Below are 9,803 nucleotides of genomic sequence, written 5' to 3' on the forward strand. Positions count from 1 at the left end.
CTAAAAAAAAAAAAAAAAAAAAAACAAGGCAGCTCGTCCTCTAGTTACCCCTAGAGAGCGCAATTTCTTTATATATGCATTTAACCTAACAATTTAAATTAATTTGAACATTTCCGTAGTTACAATTTATTATTACCAATCTCTTTATTTTAAGGAAAAATTGAACTATATATGTGGGGGTAAAGTGAGGGGGATAATGAACATTGGAAGTGGGCACAGACATGTAGCAGAATACGAATCTCGAAACAAAGCATGAAACGTGCTTGGCTTTACCGCCATCTCCTCTACTCTTTCTGCGTGCCCAACGCGAGGCTCGCACCGTCGCCCATTGGTCTCCACCGCCGCCGTCGCCGCCGCCACTACCACCACCACTACCAAACTAAATCCACTACTCTTATCCTTTTTCAAATGCCTTTCGTTTTTTAATCGGCACTCCGTCGTGATTCGAGCTTATAATATATTTTAATACTCCATTACCGGAATAATCCGTGGACCTTGGTTAGGCCGAGCCTTTTTCGTGTGGTGGATGCTTACGTGGACACACCCCCATGCCAAGTTCGTGCTCCACAAGTGCGCGTGCGTTCCACGTCCTCCCCTTCCCTGGATAAAATTAGTTTCCTCTTTAACTTTACTTAAATTAAAAGTTTGGTTTTATTGAGCTTTTAAAATTTTAATTTATTTTTATGTCATTTTTTTTTAAAGTTAAAATGTAGATTTATAATTTCCATGTCATGAACGACCCATAACTGCAGGTCTTTGGTCAGTGGTTGACACGTAGGCCACCACCAAAAGTGTCCCTCGGCATCCGATTTCCTTCTTCTGCTACAAAACAAGGCTGGAAATATTCCATGGCGGAAGCACAGCAGAGTTGCTAGCAATTGATATGATACCACTCCGACCATAGCTTTTAGAGTTTTAGAAAGGGCCATACAAGTCTCTGGAAATCCGAATTCATCGATCCACGCACATCATTTACTCCTTGATGTTAGTTACGCTTACGGCCATTCATAACAGCCACGCTGGTGGAGCCGTCGCCGCTATGGCTGATACTTCTCCGGTGAATTCCTCAATGGAATCATGTTCCAGAATTGTCGCTGCGGAATCTCCGATTCTCATATTTGTCTTCTTTCACAAGGCTATACGTGCTGAGCTTGATCACTTCCATCGCGACGCTATTGAATTCGCTACCAACCAGCAAAGTGGTGGCGATATTGGACCGTTGTTGCAGCGCTATCACTTCCTTCGAGCTGTTTATAAGCATCACTGTAACGCCGAGGACGAGGTTTTTTTTTCCTTTTCTTTTCAGTTTTACTCCTTTTTAGTGAATGCTTGTCTCAATGGCCGCCGATCCCTAGGAGAATGGGCTTCTTAGTTTTTCTTGTTTAGTTTTCATGTTTATCATTCATCTGTACTGGGTTAATTCACTCGCTTACCTTACCCATATCTTCCAGAAAAAGAAAATGATAAAGAAACCAATTCTGACCGTGATGATGAGCCAACTTGACAAATTTGTGAAGTCGAGTGGCGTTTTTGGTGTAACAGGTGAAGAATGGGAGATGTGATTTGTGTTTGGCACCAGTGAAACTGAACATAATCTCAAGTCTAACAGCTAAATTTTGATTTATTTGCAATCTTCTAAGAAATAGTTTGGGGGGGTGGAACGTGGGGAAACCTCAAATACATTTGAATTTGTAGGTCATCTTCCCGGCTCTAGATCTGCGAGTGAAAAATGTGGCAAGTACTTATTTCCTTGAACATGAAGGGGAGAGTGTTCTGTTTTGCCAATTGCTGGAGCTTCTGAATTCTAATGCGTTGGAGGAAGGGGGCTATAAGAGGGAGCTGTCATCTTGTGTCCGAGCTCTTCAGATATCAATATGCCAGCATATGTTCAAGGAAGAGGAACAGGTAATTGTTTGACGTGACTATGATTGCTTAAACTCATCTTAATTCTACGTATTTTGATTGCTTGATATCAGATTCTTTACCTATTTGATGAAAGAATATAAGAACAAGAGTTTTGGAAGGAGGAGCTAAAACTTATCCGGTCATTCTCCCTTAGCTCTATGGAGGTCAATAGGCCAAACCGTTATGGATAATCAAGTGTTTAATATTTAAGTCACTGAGAATCATTCATGCCTGCTGGTACAAATACATGGTGTGTGAGATCTCACATCGATTGGAGAGGAGAACGAAGCAATCCTTAAAGAGTGTGGAAATCTCTCCCTGACAGACAGTGTTTAAAAATCGTGAGGTTGACGGTCATACGTAACGGGCTAAAGCAGACAATATCTGTTAGTAGTGGGCTTTGACTGTTATATGGTGGATGCCAAATAGAAGGGCGAAAAAGTACTAGGATCCAATATTAAGGGTTTTTGACATACAAGTAGATAAAATTCTTGATAGCACGGTTAGCTTAACATGTCGCCTGAAATTTAAATCGGTATTCATTCGAGTTTCCCAATTGAAAATATGAGCTTCTATGCAAATTTGCAGGTGTTCCCGTTACTTACAGAGAAGTTTTCTTTTGAAGAACAGGCATCATTAGTTTGGGAATTTCTTTGTAGTATACCTATTCATATGCTGGAAGTCTTTCTTCCGTGGCTCTCTTCCTCTATTTCTCCAGATGAGCTTCAGATTATGTGCAAATGCTTGAGCAAAATTATCCCAGAGCAAAAGCTTCTTCAGAAGGTCAGAGCCTCGTCTAGTTAAATATCATTTCTGAGGAAATTTTCAAAGAAATGGAGCTAATTTTAATTTTTTTGAAGTGAAGATAATATTTTCCTGGATGGAGGATGCAAGAACGACTCGTGCCAATCAAAGTTTGTATGACGAAAATCTGGACTTTCAATGTCTAGGTTCTCAGGTTCATGATCTTATATGTAGACCAGACCCCACTTCTGAATCAGCTAGAATTGGTAAAAGGAAATACATGGAGCAAAGTAATTTTACCTATTCTACTGTTTCAATTGCTTGCCCCATCAATGAAATATTATATTGGCATAATGCTATAAAAAAAGAACTAAATAGCATAGCTGAGGCAGCTAGGGACCTACCATTGTCTTCTGATTTTTCTGAGTTGTCTGCACTAAAGGAGAGGCTGCAGTTTATTGCAGAAGTCTGCATCTTCCACTGGTACTCAATTCTAGCTCTGTGTTTTCTAGTTTACTCTATTAAATCTAAGATTGTATTATGATGTATTTATTTTGAAAATCATTTCCATGGAATTGATCTTTACGACAAACAATTTCATCAGTTTTTCCCTTCCATTTTTCACCGACCGCTAGTGTTTTAAAAGTGATCGTTATCTTTCTTTCTGGTGCAGCATTGCTGAGGATAAAGTTATATTTCCTGCTGTAGATGCTGAATTATCTTTTGCTGATAAGCATGCAGAAGAAGAAATTCAATTTGATAAACTTAGGCACTTGATAGAGAGTATCCAAGCTGATAGAGCTAAATATTCTTTTGCTGAAATTCATAAAAAGTTAAGTTCTCATGCTGATCAAATTATCAAGACCATCCAGAAGCACTTCCATGATGAGGAGTTGCATGTGAGTGACAGCTTCCTGTGACTAGATCACTGCCTTCCTTGTTACATTGCTGGTATCTTTATTATATGTCCTATATCTATTATATGTTCTTTTGGCGTTTCGTTCTGGGAGCAATGGTTAGGAATTTATCTCCCTTTGATAGATTTTCTCAAACCTGTCTTTTACTTTTATCACGATTCTCATTTTCTTAATAGATCTCATTTTAACTTTATTTATGTTGGAAAAAAGATTCATTTGAAATTTTATAGTTTTTCAAGTAAGTTCAAGCCCAATTCACCTTTATGAACTCCTGGCTTGGCTCTTTACAAGCTAAGGTCCCTAAGAAGGTTCAATTACTTACTTGGGTGCTCCTAAAAAAGCTTCATTTAGTGACACATTAAGAGCACACCAGGGATTTGTTTATTACGTCAAATGTGTTGCCCTTGAGGCTTGATCAAATGAATGTTAACCAAATTATTATCCTTCCACTCCATCAATTACATATAAAGAAAAGGGAAATAACATACATACTTCTTCATGAAAGAAATTATGTGCTGCCACTTTGATTGAAAGGTTACTTTCTAGAATCTTTCTTTGTCGTTTTATCCGAGGAGTTGCAGAATTTTCCCCTTTTTTCATCATTATGTCGTTTTATCTTGACATCTAGGTTCTTCCACTTGCTCGGAAGTATTTTGGACCCCAGAGGCAGCGAGAACTTCTGTATCACAGCTTATGCATAATGCCCTTGAAATGGATAGAGCGTGTCTTACCTTGGTTGGTAGAAACACTTACTGAAGAAGAAGCAAGATCCTTTCTTCAGAATATGCAAATGGCAGGTTCAGTTTTAACTCTAAATAAATGATATAGTTTAAATTTGTATCAGTAATCAAATCAAATGATCAACTAATTTACCAGTGTCTTAATTACAAACACTTTATTTCGCAGCTCCAAAGTCGGATCATGCACTTGTTACACTATTTTCTGGTTGGGCATGCAAAGGTCATCCCAGGAGCCTTTGTTTTTCTGCAAGTGATCTTAGCCATTGTGCTGAACGGATATCGACGGGAGATGAAGAATCATGCTCCTCCTTTTCTTCTGCCAATGAAAAACCTTCTTGCATTCAGGCAACTGAGTGTGCCAGGCCATCCAAATGTGAGAAGGAAGTATGCCATGGGGACTTAAATGGCCGTCTTCCTTTGAAAAGCCCAAGCAAAAAACGTCAGTTCACTCGTGCGAAAAAATCTGCTTGTGTCCCTGGGTTAGGAGTGGATGACAATAATTTAGGAATGAGATCTCTGGCAGCAGCAAAATCATTGCGTTCTTTGTGTTTTGGTCCCTATGCTCCTCCTCTCAACTCCAGTCTTTTCAGTCTTGAAAATGATCCAATCTCCTGTGGCAATGGTTCCAAGTCACGACCTATTGATAACATATTTAAATTTCATAAAGCAATAAGCAAAGACTTGGAGTTTTTGGATAATGAATCTGTGAATCTCGGTGATTGCAATGATACATTCTTTAGGAAATTTTGCGGTAGGTTTCATCTGTTGTGGGGTTTATATAAAGCTCATAGTAATGCAGAGGACGATATAGTATTTCCTGCATTAGAATCAAAAGAAACTCTTCATAATGTGAGTCACTCTTATACGTTAGACCACAAACAGGAGGAAGAGCTATTTGAAGGTATTTCTACTGCACTTTCTAAGCTTACAAACGTTCGCAGAGACTTGAATGGTAAGAAAAACTGTAACGATTCAAATTGGATCATGTCTCATACCTCTGATATTAATGATACTGTGAGAATGAATATTGAGCTGGCAACAAAGCTCCAGGGCATGTGTAGATCAATCAGAGTGACACTTGACCAACATATTTTCCGTGAGGAATCGGAGTTGTTACCGTTGTTCCATACATATTTTTCTGTGGAAGAACAGGATAAAATTGTTGGTAGAATAATTGGTACTACAGGTGCTGAGGTCCTTCAATCAATGTTGCCTTGGGTAACTTCTGCACTTACTCAGGAGGAGCAGAATAAGATGATGGATACACTGAAGCAGGCAACCAGAAATACAATGTTTAGTGACTGGCTAAATGAATGGTGGGAAGGCCCTACTACATCTCCACATTATATGGAATCTGTCAGTCATGTATCTGGAGGTTTGTATTGAGCAAAGTCAATTATTGTCTAATAACATAGACAACAAAGCACTATAGATATTTATTTTTTCAATTCTACTTCTCAGGTTCTGATTCCCATGGCAACTGTGACCATAAAAATGATTCGGTTTTCAAGCCTGGATGGAAAGAGATTTTTAGGATGAATGAAAATGAACTTGAATCAGAAATAAGAAACGTTGCCCGGGATTCAACCATTGACCCTAGGAGAAAAGATTATCTGATTCAGAACTTGATCACCAGGTTGTTATACTTTACGAACTTTATATAACCATATATCTAATCTGCAATTCACTATTCTGATAGATTAATGGGGGTATGTTAGTCGCTGGATAGCTTCTCAGCAGATGCTACCCCAAGCCACTGCAGGTGAAAACTCAGATGCAAAAGAACTGATTGCATGTGCCCCATCATTTCGTGATCCCGAGAAACAGATTTTCGGGTGTGAGCATTATAAAAGAAACTGTAAGCTTCTTGCAACTTGTTGTGGCAAGTTGTTCACTTGTAGTTTCTGTCATGATAAAGTCAGTGATCATTCGATGGACAGGTAGTTGCATCTTATTTTCTTGATTGTATGGATATCCCATGATGTATTTAATATGTTTTATTTGTTTCCAGGAAGGCTTCAACTGAAATGATGTGTATGCGCTGCCTCAAAGTTCAGCCTACTGCATCTGTTTGCTCAACACCAGCCTGTGGTGGTCTCTCTATGGCAAAGTTCTACTGTAGTATTTGCAAACTTTTTGACGATGAAAGGTGCACATATCTACCATCACATTATCAGTGCCATGCTCCTCATTGAGTGACAGGATTATAATCATTCTTGTGCTTTGTGGAGTTTAAAGGGAAAACTAAAAAGGAATTCAACAGATCACTAATATTATTATATTGAGTTATGGGTTCTGAATTTTGTAGAAGATACTCCGTTACCATTTTCCTTATAAACGTCATGGGTATAACTTGTCATCCAAAAAATATTATAGCATGTTTTCTTCATGCACTGGATCATTATTGAGATTTAACAGAAAAGATGATTTATTGTTCATTTTTTGTGCCTGAACTTCGTAAGCATCTCAAATCAGCAGAGAAGTGCAAGGAGTTCTTGTTATTAGCTTCAATCATTTTGGCTGGGCTACATTTAAACCTCTCTCCTCTCACAGTTTATGAAATTGATAAACTAGATGTTTTATCTGTTGAAGTTTCTTTGATATTTCTTCACTTGTTTATTTCAGGGAAGTCTATCATTGTCCCTTCTGCAATTTATGTCGTCTTGGGAAGGGACTTGGTACTGATTTTTTTCATTGTATGACATGCAACTGTTGTTTGGCAATGAAATTAGTTGATCACAAGTGCCATGAGAGGGGCCTAGAAACAAACTGCCCTATTTGCTGTGATTTTTTGTTCACGTCTAGTGAAAGTGTTAGAGCTCTCCCTTGTGGCCATTTCATGCATTCAGCTTGTTTCCAGGTCTATTTCTTGGATTCTTTGCTTTGGTTTTGATCTTTTCAGAAAAATGTCAACTTGAGAAGCTATTTCAGTGGACAGTTTTATATCTTTTTTTTGTTACATGATGCAGGCTTACACTTGTAGCCACTACATATGTCCAATATGTAGCAAGTCCTTGGGAGATATGACGGTATGAAATTTTCTTTACCAAACAAGCGCATGATACATTCATTATTTTTTTAAAGTGATCCTCATGTTTATGATGCTTTCATACAACGTTATTCAACGAATTTATCTTGGGGCAGCGGGCGGTGGGGGGTGGAGTCGTTAGTTTTCATGATCTTGAATCAATGATCAATGTATTATGTCGACCATTTGCTTAATGAACGCTAATTCTTATATTTGGCACACAATAGTCAAAGATCAAGGTTGATTCATTGATGCATTTATGCATGAATGAGCATGTGAAATTGAATTGAGGTATTAAAAATTCGAACAGTATGTAGAGTTTAAAGAGCTTGCAAGCCTGATTAGAAAGTCCAAGTGTAAATGCTTCTAACATGTTTGGTTATTAGTGAGAGCTACTATTGTTGCAGCCCAAACTTACCGCTAACATATATTGTCCTCTTTGAGCTTTTTCTTCAAAACTTCTTCGTAAGGTTTTTAAAACGCGTCTGGTAAAGAGAGGTTATGTTTAGTTCCCATCTCGAATCGATGTGGGATCTCACAATCCACTCTCCTCTTTGGGGCCAGCGTCTTCACTGTCGCTGGCACATTGGTTAGTGATGGTAACGAAATATTTCTTATAAGAGTGTAGAAACCTCTCCTTGATTGGCACATTTTAAAATCGTGAGACTGATAGAATACATTACGGGTCAAAACGGACAATATTTACTAGCGGTGGGCTTGAATTGTTATAGCTATTCTCTTCAACTTGCTAGCTACATCCATCCAATGGGAATTGTTTCTCTCTCTCTACATGATCTTCAGCTCATATGAAGTTAGTGAGCATTGATAACAGTGATATGTATGTCTGAAAATACCATCATTCATGTTATGTTATACAGGTATACTTCGGCATGCTTGACGCATTACTGGCATTGGAGGTACTCCCTGAAGAATACATGGAACGCTGTCAGGTAAACCTCACTTTTCTTGCCTACCCTCTACATTTGTAATGACTGAGTGAGTGAGTATCGGTCAGGACATATTGTGCAATGACTGCTCCAAGAAGGGGAAAGCGCGCTTCCACTGGCTGTACCATAAATGTGGGAATTGTGGATCTTACAATACCAAGGTGATTAAGGTTAGTTCAAGCTCCGCACAGCAATGAATTAGTAAGCGTCAGCGCCTCTTGCTGTCTACTCGTTTGTTCAAGTGTGCCCTTATGGCATGGCATGGCAACAGTAGAAGGACAGCATTTTGTATGGCTTTCATAATGGAAAATGGACAGATAAGTGTAAATTAAGGGAATTCAGGAGCTTGCTGATTGATCTAATCTAACACAGTTATTTAGTGTTGTTGAGAGGTGGAAAATGCAAGGATCCAAGGAATTATGTTTGAGAGTGAAATGGGTAATGTATATTTTTGGTTCTAATTCATGCCAACCAATTTCTTATAATCAGAAACAGAATTCTTGCCTTTTTTCTCTTAATCGCTTCAATTATTTTGGATTTCATTTTTTTTTTTGTGTACTTGTAATTTCAACGTTCCAAATTTAGTCTATATATTTTAAATAAATTTTAAAATTTGTCATTCAAAGTTGGTTAAATAATGATAATACTTTTTATGGAAGAAACTATATTATCTTACTATATTTGAAAATTTTATAAATGGAATGCCAACAAATATTATTAAAAAAAAAAAAAAATTAATAAAAATACTTTTGAATTTTTCCATTTATTTTAAAAAAATACCCGTGGTATTTGATTTAAAAAATAACATTCAACTTTAAAAATTAACCTTTTAATTTTAAAAAATGTTTTGAAGATACTTTTTCTTTCATTAATAATTTTAACATTTTAAAAAAACTTTAAAAATAATCTTTTACCTGGTTTAAAAAATATTTATAAACTTTAAAAAGTAATATTAAAAGGGAGATAATATATGAAAGGTTGACATACCACTTGCGTTTGCGTTTAATAGAGGTGAAAGGTGTTAATACTGCGTTTAAAATTTAATGGGTATTTTTTTTATTATGATAATTACGTAGATATTTTTTAATTATTTAAAAAAGAATTATTTATTGATATATACCATTATATTACATTATTTATGCAAATTTACGTAAGGAAATTTTGTATTAAATTCAGTACGTGATGGAATTACTAATTCCATGAACAAAATGTTTAATGCAGCTCATGTGATAGTTTAATTGCAACGGCCCCCCACCTTTCAACCAATTAACATATTCTCCTATTTAATTATTTAATAATTTTAAATTTGAAGTAATTTAATTAATAAATAAAAGAAAAACAACTTCTTGGATTCGATAAATTATTTAAGTGAAGCTAAACAGTTTTTCATTCATTATAATGTTCCAAAATTCGAATGGGAAAAACAGGAGAGGAAGGAAATTTCCGTCAATTGAAAGCGACGGAAAGGGTGGACGGAAAAAAAAAAAAAAAAAAAAAAAAAAAAAAAAAAAAAAAAAAAAAA

The 9,803-nt window shown here is 36.7% G+C and overlaps 1 protein-coding gene across 5 annotated transcripts; it reads left to right on the top strand.

Moving 5' to 3' along the window:
* Positions 1-804: 804 nt before the first annotated feature.
* Positions 805-8,799, top strand: LOC111481405 (zinc finger protein BRUTUS-like). Of its 5 annotated transcripts, none has more exons than XM_023127209.1 (14): positions 810-1,282; positions 1,696-1,905; positions 2,494-2,688; positions 2,771-3,132; positions 3,323-3,548; positions 4,195-4,363; positions 4,473-5,681; positions 5,768-5,942; positions 6,025-6,246; positions 6,318-6,455; positions 6,932-7,166; positions 7,276-7,335; positions 8,213-8,284; positions 8,350-8,799. In XM_023127209.1, the coding sequence occupies exons 1-14, from the start codon at positions 983-985 to the stop codon at positions 8,476-8,478; spliced, it is 3,702 nt and encodes a 1,233-aa protein (XP_022982977.1). In that variant the 5' UTR covers positions 810-982; the 3' UTR covers positions 8,479-8,799. The 5 variants fall into 5 exon arrangements, with proteins under 5 accessions (XP_022985953.1, XP_022983701.1, XP_022982977.1 ...); XM_023129471.1 differs by having other exon boundaries at positions 1,213-1,282; positions 1,543-1,905; XM_023128698.1 differs by having other exon boundaries at positions 1,220-1,282; positions 1,518-1,905.
* Positions 8,800-9,803: the final 1,004 nt, after the last annotated feature.

Source organism: Cucurbita maxima, unplaced genomic scaffold (genome assembly GCF_002738345.1).
Source record: "Cucurbita maxima cultivar Rimu unplaced genomic scaffold, Cmax_1.0 Cma_Scf00001, whole genome shotgun sequence".
Lineage (NCBI taxonomy): Eukaryota > Viridiplantae > Streptophyta > Magnoliopsida > Cucurbitales > Cucurbitaceae > Cucurbita > Cucurbita maxima.

Coding starts and splice junctions, on each gene's coding strand:
- LOC111481405 (XM_023127209.1), top strand. CDS start 983: ATGTTAGTTACGCTTACGGCCATTCATAACAGCCACGCTGGTGGAGCC. Junction 2,689..2,770: donor AGCAAAAGCTTCTTCAGAAG/GTCAGAGCCTCG, acceptor TTTGAAGTGAAG/ATAATATTTTCCTGGATGGA. Junction 4,364..4,472: donor TCAGAATATGCAAATGGCAG/GTTCAGTTTTAA, acceptor TTTATTTCGCAG/CTCCAAAGTCGGATCATGCA.